Here is a 20,484-nt window from a genome sequence, read left to right as displayed (position 1 = left end):
AAAAATTTTTCTGAAAACAAGAAAAATCAATATTTTAAATGTTGATGGGAGTGAGTTAAGAAAAAAGGGGGGTTTGGAAGGTAGGATGGTGAGAAAAATGCCTGATGGAACAAGATCCTTACAAAGACAGAAGATGGAATGCAGGTAAAGGGGGAGCCATTGTGGTGAAGGGGGAAACACTCCACAGAAGGACAAAGAGATTATGTTTGTGGAATTCAAGAATGTTCGTGGGTGAGATAAAGGGGCTTGAGGCACTTGCTATTTTGTCTCCTATTCTCTTTGAGGAGTAAGAGATGAAAGAGTAGTGAGGAGGAGGATTTGGAAACCTACACAAAAGAGAGGACAGGAGAAGCCACCAAAGAATACTAGAGAAAGTTCAGGTTGACAAAGAGATTGATTTCAGAGCACTATTAAAGGTCCCACTGAGGCTGGAGACCATGAATGCATAATATCTCAAATATGGATTATTAACGTAATGTTCTCCACCACTATTCAGAAGCCTGGATGTAGAAGTGAAGATGACGGACCATTAACAAGAGCTCATCAGACTTGGCGTTTTGCCAGACTAAAAGGAAGGCAGAATACAGAAGTAAAGGACTAAATATATCAATTGGTGAGTGTTTTAAGAGATGAACTGATTAGGCAAGCAAGTAAAAATATTGGTATGATAGAATGGGAAACAGTGATCCGAGGTTTGAAGTTTCAAATGAAACAGAATTAACAGAATGAAAGAACTCAAAGTATTTGATCAAGGGGATGAGATGATCAAATACAAGGATTTCAGAATTAAAAACAGTTACAAAAATGGTATAGGTAAAGCAAGGTTTTCCAATTATAAGCCTCTTAACATTCATGTTATTGGGTCCTTAAGCAGAGAGATTATTTAGTATAGTAGTGAATAGGATGTTCCTAGGTCTGAGACACACCTGGTCTGGATACCGGCTCTGGGAGAAAGGAGAAATCAATTTTTGGAATCATTTTCCTCATCCATAATTTGGGATATTGGCAGTTTCTACCTCACAAGGTTTCCATAAGGATTCAAAAATTATGTATATTAAGTGTTTAATACAGCCTGTGATGTGCAGTAAACAATAAATATTAGCTATATTATTATTGCCATTAATGATAAAGCTATCACTTGTATACAATGAATTTTTTATATTTAGAGAATGATTTCTAAATAGTTTCTCTCTGAGCCATTCTTTTAAGTCATGGTAGCATCTTAATAACTTGTATTGATTAAATGAAAAAGAAACTTTCAACTGAGTAGAGATAATTTCAAATTAAATAAAATCATCTCTAGTCTAGGCAGTGTGGGCGTATAAGGTAGAAGAAGAGCAAATCAAAACCTCGTATTTGTATGGGAAGACATCCAGGTGATTATTTCCATCATTTTCCAATGTTTTCTCACTCTTATAAAAAGTAAATGTAGATAAAACGTTCACAGTAACTCTACTTTGAGGAATTTTCTTTTCAAGATTCAGAATTACATTTAAACATCTATGAATGGATAGAGAAACTTATGGCAGCTGGCTTATTTACATAATATATCTACCGAAAAAGGCTGCTTTTTTCACTTTTCCTTAAGATAAGCTGTAAAATACTTAGCTTATTTTGTGAATTACTTTACCTGAGGTCATTTTTTGGGCTTCCCTGGTGGCTCAGCAGTAAAGAATCTGCCTGAAGGAGACCTAGGTTTGATCCCTGGGTCAGGAAGATCCCCTGGAAGAGGGCATGACAGCCCACTCCAGTATTCTTGCCTGGAGAATCCCATGGACAGAGGAGCCTGGCGGGCTACAGGTCATAGGGTCACAGTGTCAGACACAACTGAAGCAACTGAACACACACGCATAAGGTCACTGTTTTAGCTAGCCCATTAACCATTGTTTTTAAGTTAGCTAACTGTTCAGAATCCCGAGCAGGAATGGGTAATGAACATGGGCTTTGGCAACAGGGGGAGTGTGATCGAATCCCAACTCTGTTTCATGACCATAAATAAGACTCTAAACTATCTAAAATCATTATTTCTTCATCTATCAGTTAGACAGAACAGAAACCACTCAACAATAGTTCTCAGTTATATTATAGCAGTGGCCTCAGCCTTTTTGGCACCAGGGACAGGTTCCACGGAAGACAATTTTTCCACGAACCAGGCTTGGGGGATGGTTTGGGGATGATTCAAGCACATTACATTTATGTTGCATAGTACTTCTAATCTAATGCCACTGTTGATCAACAGGAGTTATCAGTGTGAGGCCAAAGGTTGGGGCCTTTGACTATTCATATACACCTATCAATCTATTTTCATCATGTTAGCAACATGCATAATGGTTAATTAAAACACTTGTGAAGTGTAGAGCATATCGTATTCTGTCTGTGCTCAGCTGTTTTCAACTCTCTGCAACCCCATGGACTGTGGCCCATCAGACTCTTCTGTCCACGGATTTTCCAGGTAAGAGTACTGGAGTGGGTTACCAATCTCTCCTCCAGGTGACCTTCCCGACCCAGGGATTGAACTCAAGTCTCTTACATCTCCTGCATTGGCAAGTGGATTCGTTTAGCACTGAGCCACCTGGGAAGTCCCAGCATATCATATTAATTAATGTTAATTCTCTTCTATCTACTTATACTCTTCAAGGCCCAGGCCACCATCAGACAGATGACTTGCAAAGCATTTTCTGAAGGAGTGTTCTAATTTGGGGGAACAAAGCAGCAACAGATATAAATACTAACATAGAATGATATAAATAATGTTACAGAAATAACAATACATAGTCAATATATACTGAGTGCATGTCATATGTTATCCAACACAGTATCATTATCACCATTCTCATCTAACTTCACAGAAGTTGCGGCTCTTAGGGCCGTGATCTTAAATTCTGCACTCTAACTCCTCTGAAAGGAAACAGCACCTTAGATCAAGCAAGACGGGGGCCCACTGGAACTCTCTCAGAGCCAGAGACAGTAACAGTGATCAAGGAAAAGAAATAGCACATATTTCTAGCAAACTTTTGTTCCTATCTGGGCAGTGCAGTTGTGTATTAATTACTTCAGTTCAGTCGCTCAGTTGTGTCCTACTCTCTGCGACCCCATGAATCGCAGCACACCAGGCCTCCCTGTCCATACCAACTCCCAGAGTTTAGCCAAACTCATGTCCACTGAGTCAGTGATGCCATCCAGCCATCTCATTCTCTGTCATCCCCTTCTCCTCCTTCCCTCAATCCCTCCCAGCATCAGGGTCTTTTCCAATTAATTACTTAGAAACATAATATGAATAAAAGGTATGAGAAGGTTTTTAATAATTCCTAAATTATCCTTTGAAAATAACAGATAGTTATAGTAACTTCAAGATTAAACCCTCTTCAGAATAATAAAGGTACATTTTAACATTAAAAAGACAAAGAATCATTGTATTCTCTTTTAACAGACCTGTTTAGTATTTCTTTAGAACTAAATAACTCATTAGAAAGGGCATTCTGTCCTTTTATACACCAATTTATTTATCTAAACATCTTATCAGTTTATTGTTCCTGAAAAGGATGTAAATACTATTTAATTTACTAGTCAAGTTGGCTTATGGAAATTTCTACTTAGCATGCTTGCCGCTGGATAAAGAACAAACATACAGGAGAAAAAAAAAAATATTTAATAAGGTCATTTCACCCTTCTGAAGTGACACTATCAAAAACATGTCCAGATTAGCAAATTGTGCAACTGAGCAAAGATTCTATAAAGAAGTCCAAGAATCATTAAAAATAAATAAATAAATAACTCCCAGGGTCCTTTAAGTAACAGACTCTGATAGGCCCTATGTTGTTCTTTAGTCACTCAGTCATGTCTGACTCATTCATGACCTCATGGACCATAGCCCTCCAGGCTCCTCTGCCCAGGGGATTTCCCAGGCAAATACTACAGTGGGTAGCCATTTCCTTCTCCAGGGGATCTTCCTGACCCAGGGATTGAATAGGCATTAATTGCTTGGTAGGCGGATTCTTTACCACTGAGCCACCAGGGAAACCAAGAGACCCTATACAAAAATTTCAGCATGTTAGATGTGACTTACCCGTTTCAGATGCTCCTGTATTTTAGACTCCACATCTTCAATGTGTGCAATCATCTTGTTGACACATGGAGCTGGGATGTTTACTAAAGCACAGCTTTCACGTCGGCACGGGTAGCCAAAGTAAAGGCCTTTATTCAGCTCTACAGATAAAGCAGACAGAGGACATCAGTTCGCAGTTATATACAGAACAGTAAACCTTGATGTTCAGAAGGTACAAAGAGTATTCTGCTTTACTAGCACTAGTAAATCAGTGCTAGTAAATCAGTAAATCAGCACCAGCTTCAATCAACAGATTGATAAATGTCAGAGAATTATAGAATGAACCTTCCAATAATCTGAAAACTAAAATATAATGATCATTTATAACATAAAATGTAACAAATAAAAATAAACCTAAGAAGTGAGAACAAAACTTTAAGAAAATTTAAACGTTGAAGTGTTCCATGGCATCATGAAAAAAGAAAGAAAAAAGGCAGAAAATCAGTTAATCCATTTGTTTCTGCATAGACCTTGAATCACTTAAGAAGTGACTTTGACATATATTTAAATTCTCCTCTCAAAGAGACACCACATGTTCCAGTGTAAATAATATCCAACCACTCATGCATTGAAGTTCTTCCTTAAATACAGCATGGTTTCTCCTGCTGAAAAATAAATAAATAAAAGCAGGTCCCCATCATCCTCATAATAACCTCATTTTCTACCTTCCATTTCTGAAAATTGAAGTCTCATGTGAAGAGTGATTGATGTTCTCACTGTGGCATTCAAGTTGTATTCATCATAAAATCCACTCAGTCGGATGTGCCTCAGTGATTCTAATCCTGGTATGTCCCGAATCAACTGAAGGTTGCAGAAGCTCAGCAAAGTTGTCCATGAAGCTCCACCAAAGTGCTTACTTGCAGTCCTGTGGCCTCTAAGGACCCTGTTGAGCTGGATTACAGCTGCAATCACTGATCTTAAATGCAAGACATAAAATAGGCTTGGGGCCTCAGTGAGAACAGACTGATGTTCTCATTTCAGTTAACCTTGAGGAACACGGAAGCAATGCTGTTGCCTCCAGTCTGTGCCTTTTGTTTCCCAACACATAGTGTCAACACATAGAGATGGTAAATATTTTAGACAGCTTCATATAAACTGAGGTCTTTTAAATATCTTTAGATGAAATCTCAAAATATCCTCCTCCAAATATACGTTATCTGTCAAAATGGCATAGGTTTCATTTATCAATGTGTCTATCCCATATATGTTCATATCCTAAATGCAGAATAATAGTCCATATAGGGAAAAAATATATATTTTTTGACATTTTTGAGCACTAAATATATGTACCAAACATGGGGCTATGCTAAGCACTTTTGATGTCACATTTTATTTAATCTTCACAACAATCAGTTGAAATAGGTTCTTGTCTTGATTTCATATATTAGGAAATCAAAGCTTACAGAAGTTGTCACATCAAGTGTTGCACAGCACAGAGCTGAGAGGTGGGAGAGCTGGGACTTAAACTATTTCTCTCTGGCTTGGGAGTATACACAATACCATGAAGGTTGTTTTTATATTTAAAAATGAGGTGAAATGAAGAGAAGTGTTTCTAAAAGAATATTTCAGGGACATCTCAAAAGTTTCACGTCACTTATTTGTGAAGTTTGAATGTTCCTTCAAGGTATCAGCACTGATATTCTAATGTATTTTACTTTGCTTTGACCATGGTGAACACACATACTTGGCGTGACTTTTTTTGTTGTTATATTCTATTTTTACTCTTTATTTCATACACAGATGTATTTTTTCATCTCTGTAACACTCAGAGGACCAAAAAAGGAAAAAAAAAAACCAAGCTCGTAAAAATTACATATTGATCTCTTATCCAAATATCCTAATACAGACAAGTTGTCCAGCCCTCTAAAAATAGGGTTTTAATAAACATTTAACAAGCAGACAATTTTTCTTATAGTCAAAGCATTTGTTTTGCTTCATTAAATGTGGAGGAAACAAGGAGGGCAATGACTCATTTAACATTTTTCTACATGTGCCATTCTCAACCTACCAGATGAGTTATTCATTAATTTCCAGGGCACTCCATGGTTTAGGATTAACATTTTACATATGGTAAAGTGAGGAAAAGGAAATATTGTAAAGTTAGAGTTTGCACTAAAAGCCTACAAAAGACATGGCACTACAAGCAGCACAAGAAAGAACAAGAATCTATGAGTTCTTATTAATGCTTTATCCTATTACTAAGGGTATGAGTTACAAGTTTCCTTTCTGCTTCTTTTTCATGTTACACACATTATAGATACACTTAGGTCACTAAACTTGCTGTCTCTGGTCATTCATTTATCAGCTTGACTGACTGACAACTGTGATTTTTAAGATAAAACTAATCAATCTCTAACCTTAGATTTCTCACTGAATGCATGAACCAGATGGCAGGGTGTTATATAAGATCATTTTCACCTACAACTCCATGATACAAGGAACTACCAGTTTTAGTCAAACATTACGTTGATAGAGCTCTACCTTGTAAAGCCCGTGCATAAAAAATTGGGTAAGTATTTCAAGAATTAAACTCAGGCAGGACACTGATTCTCTCTAAAAACCAGCCCAACTCCAACATCCTTGCTCAGAATCAATGCATAAGAGTAAGATCCTTCTGGAGCTAACCAGAGTTGAGGTTTGTTGAGACTGCAACATGAAACTTCCATTTGAGAAAAAATATTGATGGTCTGATTGTGTGGGCAAAGGGTTGTTTATGTTCATTAACTGCCAACTCTCCTCGCTCAATGAATTAGATCCTTACACAGTTTATTCACACAAGCCCTATAATTTAAGATTTTATCACTACCATTCTTCCTTCTCTTCTGCTTTTAATATGTAATTCCTTTACATCCATCACTGAAATTATTGTATCATGCCTTTATCTGAAGTCAGTTCTCTGAGGAAAAACTCTTATCCAAACACAGATTTTTTTTTCTCACATTCCATTACCCCTTTTAATATCCTGGTTTTCTTCCAAAATGTAGAATAAGCTAGTGCTCGTAAGTTTAGAAATAATTTCTTCTCCTTGCAAAGCCTCTGTGTGATGAACAGAAAGTACTGTTAACTTTTTTTTTTAATGAAAAACAAAGCTCCTTTTAGTTTTGTTATACACTGGCGGTGGGGGAACTTAGGAAGAGACCTTTCCCTGAGTAAAGAATGAATGGGCAGATTGATAGAAATTATCCAATCTAAAGAAAAGAAATAAAAATGAAGAAAAAAGAACAGATTCTCAGGGAATTCTAGGGGAAAAAAATCAAACATAGTCAAAGTCCAGCATAGGTGAAGTTGAGGGTCTAGAAGGAGAAGAGAGGGAAATTTGGAGAGAAAAATATTTGAAGAAATAACAGCCAAAAAAATTTCAAAATCTCATGAGAAACATCAATTCACACACCCAAGAAGCTCAACAAATCTCACACAATACAAAAACAGAAAGAGAACTATGTGTGAGAACATCAATTAAAGAGAGAAAACCAGTTAAAGAGGAAATCTTTAAAGCAGTCAGATACAAAAGGACATATTACATATAGAGGACATGGTGTGAAGAACTGCTATATTTCTCATCGGAAACAAGATAGGTCAGGACATAATAGAAGAAATAGTTTAAAAAGCAAGCAGACGATTGGGAGAGTAGTTCAGCTCAGTTCAGTCACTCAGTTGTGTCTGAGTCTTTGTGACCCCACTATAGAATGGGGCTTCCCTGGTGGCTCAGATGGTAAAGAATCCACCTGCAATGTGGGAGACCCAGGTTTGATCCCTGGGTTGGGAAGATTCCCTGGAGGAGGGCATGGCAGCCCACTCCAGTATTCTTACCTGGAGAATCCCCGTGGACAGAGGAACCTGGCAGGCTACAGTCCATTGGGTCACAAAGACTTGGACACGACTGAGCAACTAAACACAGAGCATACATAAAATGCATATATTTAACCATCTCTTTCTACTTCTTTCCACATAGGATACCAGAAACACTTTCTGAGCTAACGGTTCATGGAATCTCAATGAACAATTTTTAATTCTGGATTTCATAACCCCAAAACATTAGCCCTTTTTTTTCATTCTAAGCAACATCCTTAATGAACTGTAAAGTTTCCAGCACATGTCAGTCCTAACATGAAGGATAAAGAAACTGTTTATTTTAAAAATTAATAAATTTCTGAAATTATAAACAATTCTTATGAATCAAATTTTAATTAACAATACACTATAAAATTTATTAAAATATTATATCCATATATTATATATCAGTCATTGTTAACTATTAATGATATTTAGGTTTATTTCTTAATAAAAATATAACACTGGCATCACAAACAAATGAGTGAACATAAATACAGTTTACATAGGTTACTATACAATTTAGATTCTGCCCTCACCTTCAGTGTTTGTCATCTTATCTTCATGAATAACTTCAACAGCTTCCTCAGGGGTAACAAATCGAACCAAAGCTTGTGATGTGGCATTGTCTTTTTAAAAGAAAATAAAAATTTCAGTGAGTAGTTAATATATACATTTAAAACAAGCAAAATAATGTACAAAGCTATGTTGTAAATGTGTTGTCCTTGAAAAAGCAACTATAATACCGATATTAAACAAAAACATAGTAGAATATCTTCAGATGTTTCATTTTTCGATTGGCTTAACGCTTACAAGAAGGTATTCAAGATAGCACACACCTATTAAAAGCAAAAAAACTCATTCAGAGTAACATCACCAAAATGATGGGGTTGGAGACCCTAGCTTCCATCTCAATAATCATTAACAATCAGACAGTGACACACAAACAAAAACAGCCTCAGGAAGTCTAAAGAGTCCACTTAAGAAACTTCAGCCACATGGACCAAAAATATGAAAAACAGAATAACCACACAAAATGGGAAGGAAGATAGCTTCATTTTGTCTGCATTATCCCGTTCCGTAAGTCATGCCGGAAAACTCTGGTCTGAAATAGTCCCTCTCCCTGTGAAAGTGTGAGCTGCCAGCTTCCCTTTGGGGGCACTGAAATGATAAACAATTCTTATGAATCAAATTTTGGGAGAACTGCACAAAGGATAGTCCTTTATTTCATCTCACTCAGAGATCAGCGAAGCTGAGAGGCATAAACATGACCTGGCACAGGAAGAATGGCAAAGGCTATCAACATCAGGCATGAAGCAGCAATGATCATGCCTCCCAGTGCCTGCTCTGCAGAGGACCTCAGCTTCTTTGCTGGCAAACGTCTTTCAGAAGAGAAAAAGAATGAGTTTCCTGACAAAAAACTGGGAGCTCATCACTATTTGACCTGCTTTATAAGAAATGCTGAAAGGAGTTTTTCAAGTTAAAAGGACATGAATTAGTAACACAAAAATAAAAACATAAAACAAGTCAGTAAAGGTAAGTGCATATTCAAATACAAAATACTCCAATACTATAGTGAGGAATTAAATATTTAACTCTAGTATAAAAGTTAAAAGACAGGAATACTAAAATAGCTATAACTGCAATAATTTATTAATAGATACAAAATACAAAAGATTTAAATTGTGACATCAAAGACACAAAATTTGGAAGCTGGGTGTTTAAAAGGGTAGAGTTTTTGCATGTGATTGAAATTAAGTTGCTATTAGCTCAAGATAGACTGTTACATCCATAAATAATTCATTTAAGCCTTAAAGAAACCACAAAGCAAAAACATACAGTAGACACACAAAGAAAAAAAAAGAAGGGAATCAGAGTATACTGCTATGAAAAATCATCAATTCAAAAAGGAAGACAATTTGGGACCGTGGCATTGAAACATGTATAATATCATATAAGAAACAAATCGCCAGTCTAGGTTCGATATAGGATACAGGATGCTTGGGGTTGGTGCACTGGGATAAACCAGAGGGATGGTATGGGGAGGGAGATGAGAGGGGATTCAGGAGTGGGAACTTATGTACACACGTGGTGGATTCATGTTGATGTATGGCAAAACCAATACAGTATTGTTAAAAAAAAAAAAAAGGAAGACAGCAAGAAAAGAATAACTAAACAAAAGAACTACAAAACACGCATAAAATATCAACAAGATGACATTAGGAAATCCTTATCTATTATAATCACATTAAATGAAAATGAGTTAAACTCTCCAATAAAAAAACGCAGAGTGGTAAGCAAATTAAAAAAAAAAAAAAAACAAGATGTATCATGAGAAATGCTGGACTGGAAGAAACACAAGCTGGAATCAAGACTTCCAGGAGAAATATCAATAACCTCAGATATGGGGATGACACCACCCTTATGGCAGAAAGTGAAGAGGAGCTAAAAAGCCTCCTGATGAAAGTGAAAGAGGAGAGCGAAAAAGCCGGCTTAAAGCTCAACATTCAGAAAACTAAGATCATGGCATCTGGTTCCATCATTTCATGGGAAATAGATGGGGAAAGAGTGGAAACAGTGTCAGACTTTATTTTGGGGGGGCTCCAGAATCACTGCAGATGGTGATTGCAGCCATGAAATTAAAAGACGCTTACTCTTGGAAGAAAGATGATGCTGTGAAAGTGCTGCACTCAATATGCCAGCACATTTGGAAAACTCAGCAGTGGCCACAGGACTGGAAAAGGTCCGTTTTCATTCCAATTCCAAAGAAAGGCAATGCAAAAGAATGCTCAAACTACCGCACAATTGCACTCATCTCACATGCTAGTAAAGTAATGCTCAAAATTCTCCAAGCCAGGCTTCAGCAATACGTGAACCGTGAACTCCCTGATGTTCAAGCTGGTTTTAGAAAAGGCAGAGGAACCAGAGATCAAATTGCCAACTCCACTGGATCATCGAAAAAGCAAGAGAGTTCCAAAAAAACATCTATTTCTGCTTTATTGACTATGCCAAAGCCTTTGACTGTGTGGACCACAACAAACTGTGGAAAATTCTGAAAGAGATGGGAATACCAGACCACCTGAGCTGCCTCTTGAGAAATCTGTATGCAGGTCAGGAAGCAACAGTTAGAACTGGACATGGAACAACAGACTGGTTCCAAATAGGAAAAGGAGTACGTCAAGGCTGTATATTGTCACCCTGCTTATTTAACTTCTATGCAGAGTACATCATGAGCAATGCTGGACTGGAAGAAACACAAGCTGGAATCAAGATTTCCAGGAGAAATATCAAAATCACCTCAGATAAGCAGATGACACCACCATTATGGCAGAAAGTGAAGAGGAACGAAAAAGCCTCTTGATGAAAGTTAAAGAGGAGAGTGAAAAAGCTTGCTTAAAGCTCAACATTCAGAAAATGAAGATCAAGGCATCTGGTCCCACCACTTCATGGGAAATAGATGGGGAAACAGTGTCAGACTTTATTTTTTGGGGCTCCAAAATCATTGCGGATGGTGACTGCAGCCATGAAATTAAAAGACGCTTACTCCTCGGAAGAAAAGTTATGAGCAACCTAGATAGTATATTCAAAAGCAGAGACATTACTTTGCCAACTACGGTCCGTCTAGGCAAGGCTATGGTTTTTCCTGTAGTCATGTATGGATGTGAGTGTTGGACTGTGAAGAAGGCTGAGTGCCGAAGACTTGATGCTTTTGAACTGTGGTGTTGGAGAAGATTCCTGAGAGTCCCTTAGACTGCAAGGAGTTCCAACCAGACCATTCTGAAGATCAACCGTGGGATTTCTTTGGAAGGAATGTTGCTAAAGCTGAAGCTCCAGTACTTTGGCCACTTCATGCGAAGAGTTGACTCATTGGAGAAGACTCTGATGCTGGGAGGGATTGGGGGCTGGAGAAGAAGGTGACAACCGAAGATGAGATGGCTGGATGGCATCATGGATTCGATAGGCGTGAGTCTGAGTGAACTCTGGGAGATGGTGATGGACAGGGAGGCCTGGTGTGCTGTGATTCATGGGGTTGCAAAGAGTCAGACACAACTGAGCAATTGAACTGAACTGATCTATACATATGCTACTACAAGAGACTCATTCTAGATTTAAGGGCACATATAAGCTCAAAATGAAGGGATGAAAAAAGACATTCCTTGTAAATGGAAACCTAAAGATATCAGAGGCAACTGATACATCAATGTGTATTACCTTATACATACATACATCAGACAAAGCAAACCCATTTACAATAGCATAAAAAGAATAAAATGCATACGAATAAACTTAACCAAGGAACTGAAACATCCATACACAAAAAACTGTAAGATACTGGTGAAAGATATATGCAGATCAGGAAGCAACAGTTAGAACTGGACATGGAACAACAGACTGGTTCCAAATAGGAAAAGGAGTACATCAAGGCTGTATGTTGTCACACTGCTTATTTAACTTCTGAGCAGAGTACATCATGAGAAAGGTTGGGCTGGAAGAAGCACAAGCTGGAATCAAGATTGCTGGGAGAAATATCAATAACCTCAGATATGCAGATGACACCACCCTTATGGCAGAAAGTGAAGAGGAACTAAAAAGCCTCTTGATGAAAGTGAAAGTGGAGAGTGAAAAAGCTGGCTTAAAGCTCAACATTCAGAAAACAAAGATCATGGTATCTGGTCCCATCACTTCATGGGAAATAGACAGGGAAACACTGGAAACAGTTTCAGACTTTATTTCTGGGGGCTCCAATATCACTGCAGATGGTGATTGCAGCCATGAAATTAAATGACGCTTACTCTTTGGAAGAAAAGTTATGAGCAACCTAGATAGCATATTCAAAAGCAGAGACATTACTTTGCCAACAAAGGTCCGTCTAGTCAAAGCTATGGTTTTTCCAGTGGTCATGTATGGATATGAGAGTTGGACTGTGAAGAAAGCTGAGCGCCAAAGAATTGATGCTTTTGAAGTGTGGTGTTGGAGAAGACTCTTGAGAGTCCCTTGGACTGCAAGGAGATCCAACCAGTCCATTCTGAAGGAGATCAGCCCTGGGATTTCTTTGGAGGGAATGATGCTGAAGCTGAAACTCCAGTACTTTGGCCACCTCATGCGAAGAGTTGACTCATTGGAAAAGACTCTGATGCTGGGAGGTGCCAGGAGCCAGCATGTGAGATCCCACCCATGACAAGGTCATGCAGTACTCGAGGGACTCCCTGGGCCATCCCACCCATGACAAGGTCATTTGGAAGAGTCCTGATAAGCAAGGCCTCAGGACTCCAAGGACCCCCTGGACCTGCTTGAGCATCTACCCCCAAACCAGAATCTGTCTGTCTTACTATTTTATGTCTTTCTCTAACTCTTCTGACATTAATAGGGGGCTGTCCCTGACCCCCATCTCTGGAAAGAGTTAACTTAGGGCTTTAGTTAATAGGTCTCCTGGACAAGATAAGAGTGTTTCAATTCAAACCCCCTGTTAGCATTCTAGCTTACTTGGCAGGTTTATCCAGACTCTTGCAACATTGTTGAGCCTATGATTGCTGCCAAGTTCTCACATCCCTTATCCACTGTGTTCCTGGGAGTGCATACAGTCAGGATGTAGAAGAAATAAGCAGCAGCTTTAGCACTAGCAACATTAGACTTTGAGTTAGTAAGTTCTCTCTTTGCTGTAACCCACTGAATCTTTGTTCCATAAAAATGTAACTCTGTACTTTAAGGGTGGCGCAGGCTAGGAATTTAAGAAGAAACACTTTAAGGGAAAATTATTGTTCTGGCTGACCAACCTTTATCAAAAAGGGGTCATAAAATATCAACAGGCCTCTGGGCCATAAGATAATGTACAAAAAATAAGACTCTTGCAGGAAGGAACCTGGTATCGATAAAAGTTAATACTGATGGAATGTTGAGTTGACTCTGCATTTTTCACCTTGCTGTATGTACAACTCAGGGTACAAAAGCCCTCTCTGAAAATAAAGTAAGTGGGCCTTGCTCACCAAAGGAGCTTGGTCACCCTGTGTCATGATTTCCTTATCTCTTTATCTTTCTTCATTCACTGACGTCATCCATCCTGAGGATATCCCTGGACTCTGCTGAGGCTTGACGTCGGCAGGAAGGGACGGGGGCCGGAGGAGAAGGGGACGACAGAGGATGAGATGGCTGGATAGCATCACTGACTCAATGAACGTGAGTCAGAGTGAACTCTGGGAGTTGGTGATGGACAAGGAGGCCTGGCAAGCTGCAATTCATGGGGTCTCAAAGAGTCGGACATGACCAAGCAACTGAACTAACTAACTATACTCTAATATAAAATAAAGAGTTAAATATATATATATGTATATATATATATATATATACACATATATATATATAATCCAATGATACTCTAATAAGTATATAAAGAAAATATTCTACGATCAAATAACATGGTTTAAGCAAGTATCTTCACTGTAGAACATTTCAGGGCTTTCAATTTTAGTGCTCATTAAAAAAAAACTTCCAAGTAAAAGGCAAATTATATATAATTTCCCAGTTTTATTTTACCTCAGAATCATTTTTTTTCCTTAAGCATAATGTATAATTTATATACAGCAAGATCCTCTTTGAGGAATATCCTAAAACATATTATCTCTCAGATTTTGGAGGAAACAGAATTGAAGAGGGGATTAAAACTGTTAAGCCAGAAAAAATTTCTCTCATATAAAATAAGATTCAATATAAAATAATGGGGTATAGTACTCATATTTCTTGGAATGGCAGGATAGGTTCATTAAATCAATTTTTCCATATATCATGATGATATATGTCATGTCTCTTTAATTATGATCATTACATATACACATGAGAGAAAAGCTGAACAAGACAGAAAACACTAGGGAAAAATCAAAGGAGATAGGAACCTAGAATTTTTTCTGGAGCACCAGAGTATAAAAGTGACAATTACATAAAGGTCATTTGCAGTTCCTGAAAACCTTGGGCTGGCTCCAAAGATGTTTGATGACATATAAGTGACAGAAAATAATAAAGTCTAGTCTCAAGAATTCTTAAAGTTCTATGGACAGAACATCCATGAGCTTGGATAAGAAATTTTTTTCTTTAGTTTCAAATACTTTTGTACTTCTTATAAAGTACTTTTTGTATTTTTTATAATACACTAAAAATATATTCTCAAAACAGAGTGTAAGCTTCAACAGACTTCAAAGGGCCTACAGCACAAAAAATGTTAAACCTCTTAACTTCCAACTAAACTGTAAAATTCACACTGACTTTGGACAGCAAAGGGCTACAGCCTCAGAGTAAACATAAACCAGAAATAAACAGAAACATAAACCACCTCAACTACCTTTAAAAGAACTCAAAGAACTATAGTGAAATGTCCTCCACGTTGAGTGTACACCAAAAAGAAAACAAAAAATCTCATCGCTGATACTTTGGGTGGTCCTCACTTGAAGATTAGATTTTCTTCATTGGAAAGTCCATGGAACTCTCAAGTCATGAATAATTTTAAGTTTGGACCATATCAGTAGAGCTTTAGGTTCCTGGAAGAAGCAAAAGCAAATGTAATGCAGAAGAAATCATCTATTTCTTAGGTTTCATGAAATGCCCAGAAATAATTTTCCAAGAACAATAATCAGTATAGAGTCAAAAGTAATCAACTACAAAAGAGCAGTAGACACCACAACTCAAATAACACAAAAATTCAATATGAGGTGGACTGAAACCTAAATGTGAAAGTCAAAACTCAAAAATGTTGAGACAAAATGTGGATGGATATCTTCATAATCTCAGGGTAGAGACTGTCTTAATAACATATAAAAAGAAATAGACATATAGAGAAGAAAAAAGACATATAGATAAGAAAAAATATAGAAAGAAATAATATATAAAAAGCTTGAAAAAATAAAACTTTTGTTCATCAAAAGGTGATACTAAATAATAAGTAAGTTAGAAATACAAGGTACAAGTATAAAAGGATATTAGCTACATACAATTCATTTCAGGCTATTATTCACATTAAATTAAGAACTTTTACAAATCAAGAAAAAAAATATGTGATTCATTAGAAAATCAGAAAAAAAGACACAAATAGACAATTTCGAAAAATAAAAACTAAAATGCCCAACAGCACGTAAAAAAATTCAACTTCATAGCAGACAGAAAAATTCAAATTAAAATCACAATTAGATACACTTAAGTAATATGTAAATGGCCAATAATTTAAAAGTGTAGTAATATCAAGTGGTAGAAAGAAAATGCAGCAACTGAAACATTCCTACACTTCCATGGCATTAGAAATTAGTGAGTATATTATTCAATAAAGTCAACGACACACATATCATGTATCTATCAGTTCTATTAGTAAGTATATCTTAGTCACACAGAATATGTGTACAAGGATGTTTCTAGAGCACTGTTTGAAATAAACAAAAATTTTCAGGCAAGAATCCTGCAGTGGGTTGCTATTTCCTCCTTGATGGGATCTTTGCAACCTAAGGATTAGACCCAGGGATCAGGCCCATGTCTCTTGCATCTTTTGCAGTGGAGGCAGATTCTTTACTGCTGAGCCATTCATGTTTATAAAAATTACCAAATCACCACCAGAAGGTTCAAACAAGAGTAAATAAAAAGATTAAATAAGCATATAAAATTTTTTTCTTTGATAATAAAAATGTAAATTACAGCAATTTTAAATGTATATTGTGGCAAGAATACACAGAACTATACAAAAAAAGATCTTCATGATCCAGATAACCACGATGGTGTGATCACTCACCTAGAGCCAGACATCCCGGAATGCGAAGTCAAGTGGGCCTTAGGAAGCATCACTATGAACAAAGCTAGTGGAGGTGATGGAATTCCAGTTGAACTATTTCAAATCCTAAAAGATGATGCTGTGAAAGTGCTGCACTCAATACGCCAGTAAATTTGGAAAACTCAGCAGTGGCCACAGGATTGGAAAAGGTCAGTTTTCATTCCAATCCCCCAAAAACGCAATGCCAAAGAATGCTCAAACTACCACACAATTGCACTCATCTCATGTGCTAGCAAAGTAATGCTCAAAATTCTCCAAGCTAGGCTTCAACATTATGTGAACAGTGAACTTCCACATGGTCGGCTGTATTTAGAAAAGGCAGAGAAACCAGAGATTAAATTGTCAATATCCACTGGATCATAGAAAAAGCAAGAGAATTAAAGAAAAATATCTATTTTTGCTGTATTGACTACACCAAAGCCTTTGACAGTGTGGATCACAACAAACTGGAAAATTCTTCAAGAGATGGGAATACCAGACCACCTGACCTGCCTCCTGAGAAATCTGTATGCAGGTCAAGAAGCAACAGTTAGAACTGCACATGGAACAACAGACTGTTCCAAATCAGGAAAGGAGTATGTCAAGGCTGTATATTGCCACCCTGCTTATTTAACTTATATGCAGAGTACATCATGAGAAATGCTGGGTTGGAAGAAGCACAAGCTGGAATCAAGATTGCCAGGAGAAATAATATCATTAACATCAGACATGCAGGTGACACCATCCTTATGGCAGAAAGCGAAGAACTAAAGAGCCTCTTGATGAAAGTGAAAGAGGAGAGTGAAAAACTTTGCCTAAAGCTCAGCATTCAGAAAACTAATATCACGGCATCCAGTCCCATCACTTCATGACAAATAGATAGGGAAACAATGCAAACAGTGAGAGACTATTTTTCTGGGCTTCAAAATCACTGCAGATGGTGACTGCAGCCATGAAATTAACAGACACTTGCTCCTTGGAAGAAAGGTATGACCAACCTAGACAGCATATTAAAAAGCAGAGACATTACTTTACCAACAAAGGTCTGTCTAGTCAAAGCTATGGTTTTTCCAATAGTCATGTATGGATGTGAGAGTTGGACATCCTTTATAAGAGTTGGACATTCTTTATCAGAAAGCTGAGAGCTGAAGAATTGATGCTTTTGAACTGTGGTGTTGGAGAAGACTCTTGGGAGTCCCTTGGACTGCAAGGAGATCCAGCCTGTCAATCCTAAAGGAAATAAGTCCTGAATATTCATCGGAAAGACTGATGCTGAAGCTGAAACTCCAATACTTTGGCCACCTGATGAGAAGAACTGACTCACTGGAAAAGACTCTGATGCTGGGAAAGATTGAAGGAGGGAGGAGAAGGGGATGACAGAGGATGAGATGGTTGGATGGAATCACCAACGCAATAGATATGAGTTTGAGTAGGCTCTGGCAGTTGGTGATGGACAGGAAAGCCTAGTGTGCTGCAGTCCATGGGGTTACGAACAGTCGGATATGACTGGGCAATTTACCTTTACTGAACTGAACTATATAATAATGATTAGATATGATGTGGTATGTTGTGGCAATACTGATATACCCACACTGCTAATAATTTGATACATGTGTGGAAAATAGTATAGGTAGTTCTTTGAAAAGATTAACAAAATTGACAAACTTTAGCCTAACTAACCAAGGGAACAGAAATGTCAACACTCAAAGTACTATAAGCTAGAATGAAAGGATATTATTATCTTAGCAAGTAGTTGATAAGAGAATACTATAAACAAGACTCTGCCAATAAATTAGATAATCTAAATGAAATGAACAAATTCCTAGAAAGCCACAAACTACCAAATTGATTCAAGGAAAAATAAAAAGTCTGAACAGAACTATAACAAGGAAAGAAACTAAAACAGTAACAGAAAAAATCCTCCCACAAAGAAAAAATCCTTGAACACAAGGCTTCATTAGTGAACATCATCAAATATTTAAAGAATGTTTCACCAAAGTTTCGTAAATTTTGCCAAAAAATGAAAGAGGAGCGATACTTGCTAAATATACATATGAGCCCCATATAACCTTGACAGCAAAACTAGACAAATACATTACAAGAAAATAAGAATATACAAAAAGATACTTCCTTAGGAATATGGATCTTCACAACATACTACCCAAGTCTGCTGGTGCTGCTGCTGCTGCTGCTGCTAAGTCACTTCAGTCGTGTCCGACTCTGTGCGATCCCATAGATGGCAGCCCACCAGACTCCCCCGTCCCTGGGATTCTCCAGGCAAGAACACTGGAGTGGGTTGCCATTTCCTTCTCCAACGCATGAAAGGGAAAAATGAAAGTGAAGTCGCTCAGTCGTGTCTGACTGTACCCTACCAGGCTCCTCTGTCCATGGGATTTTCCAGGCAAGAGTACTGGACTGGATTACCACTGCCTTCTGTTAAAAGAATTATACATCATGTCCAAGTGAGATGTAGCCCAGTAATATTTCAATCAAACAGTAATATGGATACTAATATCAATAAAAAGAAGAAACCAATAAATTTCAATAGATGCAGAAAAAATTTTGACAAAATTCAAACCAATTCTTGATTAAAAATAAAAACACTCAACAAAATGGGAATAGTAGAAAACTTGCTCAACATGATTTTTTCACTTGTAAAAAATCCATACCTAACATAAGATATTACAGTAAAGAATGAAGTTTCTTTCCCCTAAGACCAGGAAAAAGACAACCATATCTAGACTCTTCCATTTTTATTCAACACTGTTCTGCAGGTTTGAGCCAGAGTCGTTAGGCAAGAAAGTGAAATAAAAAGCATACAAGATACAATAAAAGCATCAAAAAATAAAATATTTAGCAATAAAATTAACAAAATAAATGCAAGGCTTGTTTGGCTTAAATTTCACTAGAATCTACAAAACAGTGAAAAAAATAAATATCTAAATTAATAGAAATATACCTTGTGTTAGTGGATTCTAAGACATAACTTTTTGAAGACACCAAAACTCTTCAAAACTATCTACAGGTTCAATGCAATTTCTATCAAATTTCAATTGCCATTTTCCCCCAGAAATTCTCAAACTGACCCTAATATTAAGACAGAAATGCAAGGGGCCCAGTTTAGTTGAATTAATCTTGAAAAAGAAGAGCAAACTTGGAGGGATCATACTTCCTGATTTCAAAAATTACTACAAATCTATAATAATCAGCCAGTGTGGTATTGCCATAAAGACAAACATGTAGCTCAGTGGAATAGAATTGAGATTCCTGAAATAAACCCTTATTTACAGTCAGTTGATTTTTACAAGCATGCCAAGATTATTCAGTGAGGAAAGAAAAGTCATTTTTCAACAGTCAGTACTGGGTAAAGGAATGCAAAAGAATGAATTTTGACTCCTACCTCAAACCATGTACAAAAATTAACTCAAAATGGATTATAAACTTAACTACAAGAGACAAAACTATAACTCTTATAAGAAAACATAGGAGTGAATATATGTGAAAAGAAGGAGTAAATATATGTCACCTTGGATATGACATCAAAGGGACAAACAACTTTAAAAATTATATATATCATGAAAATAAAAATTTTGTGCTGCAAGGGGCACTATCAACAAAGTGAAAACACTAACTGAATCACTTTGCTCTACACCTGAACACTATAAATCAACTATATCTCAATTTTTAAAACATCATATAAAAACTCCAAAAAAGGAAAGTGAAAACACAACTCTTACTACAAGCAAAAACATTTGTAAATCATATATCT

At 37.1% G+C, this 20,484-nt stretch overlaps 1 protein-coding gene across 1 annotated transcript in view; it reads right to left on the bottom strand.

The window, feature by feature from the left end:
• CCDC178 (coiled-coil domain containing 178) overlaps positions 1-20,484 on the bottom strand; it is a 171,291-nt gene that overhangs the window by 116,573 nt on the left and 34,234 nt on the right. The window contains exons 3-4 of the mRNA XM_069568311.1: positions 8,476-8,565; positions 4,067-4,206 (exon numbers count right to left, since the gene is read on the bottom strand). Of these exons, the coding sequence (XP_069424412.1) occupies positions 4,067-4,206; positions 8,476-8,565 (230 nt within the window). The remainder of the gene's footprint in view (positions 1-4,066; positions 4,207-8,475; positions 8,566-20,484) is intronic.

This window comes from Ovis canadensis, chromosome 23 (genome assembly GCF_042477335.2).
Source record: "Ovis canadensis isolate MfBH-ARS-UI-01 breed Bighorn chromosome 23, ARS-UI_OviCan_v2, whole genome shotgun sequence".
In the NCBI taxonomy this organism is placed as follows: domain Eukaryota; kingdom Metazoa; phylum Chordata; class Mammalia; order Artiodactyla; family Bovidae; genus Ovis; species Ovis canadensis.
This window is presented reverse-complemented; position numbering and strand designations above follow the sequence as displayed.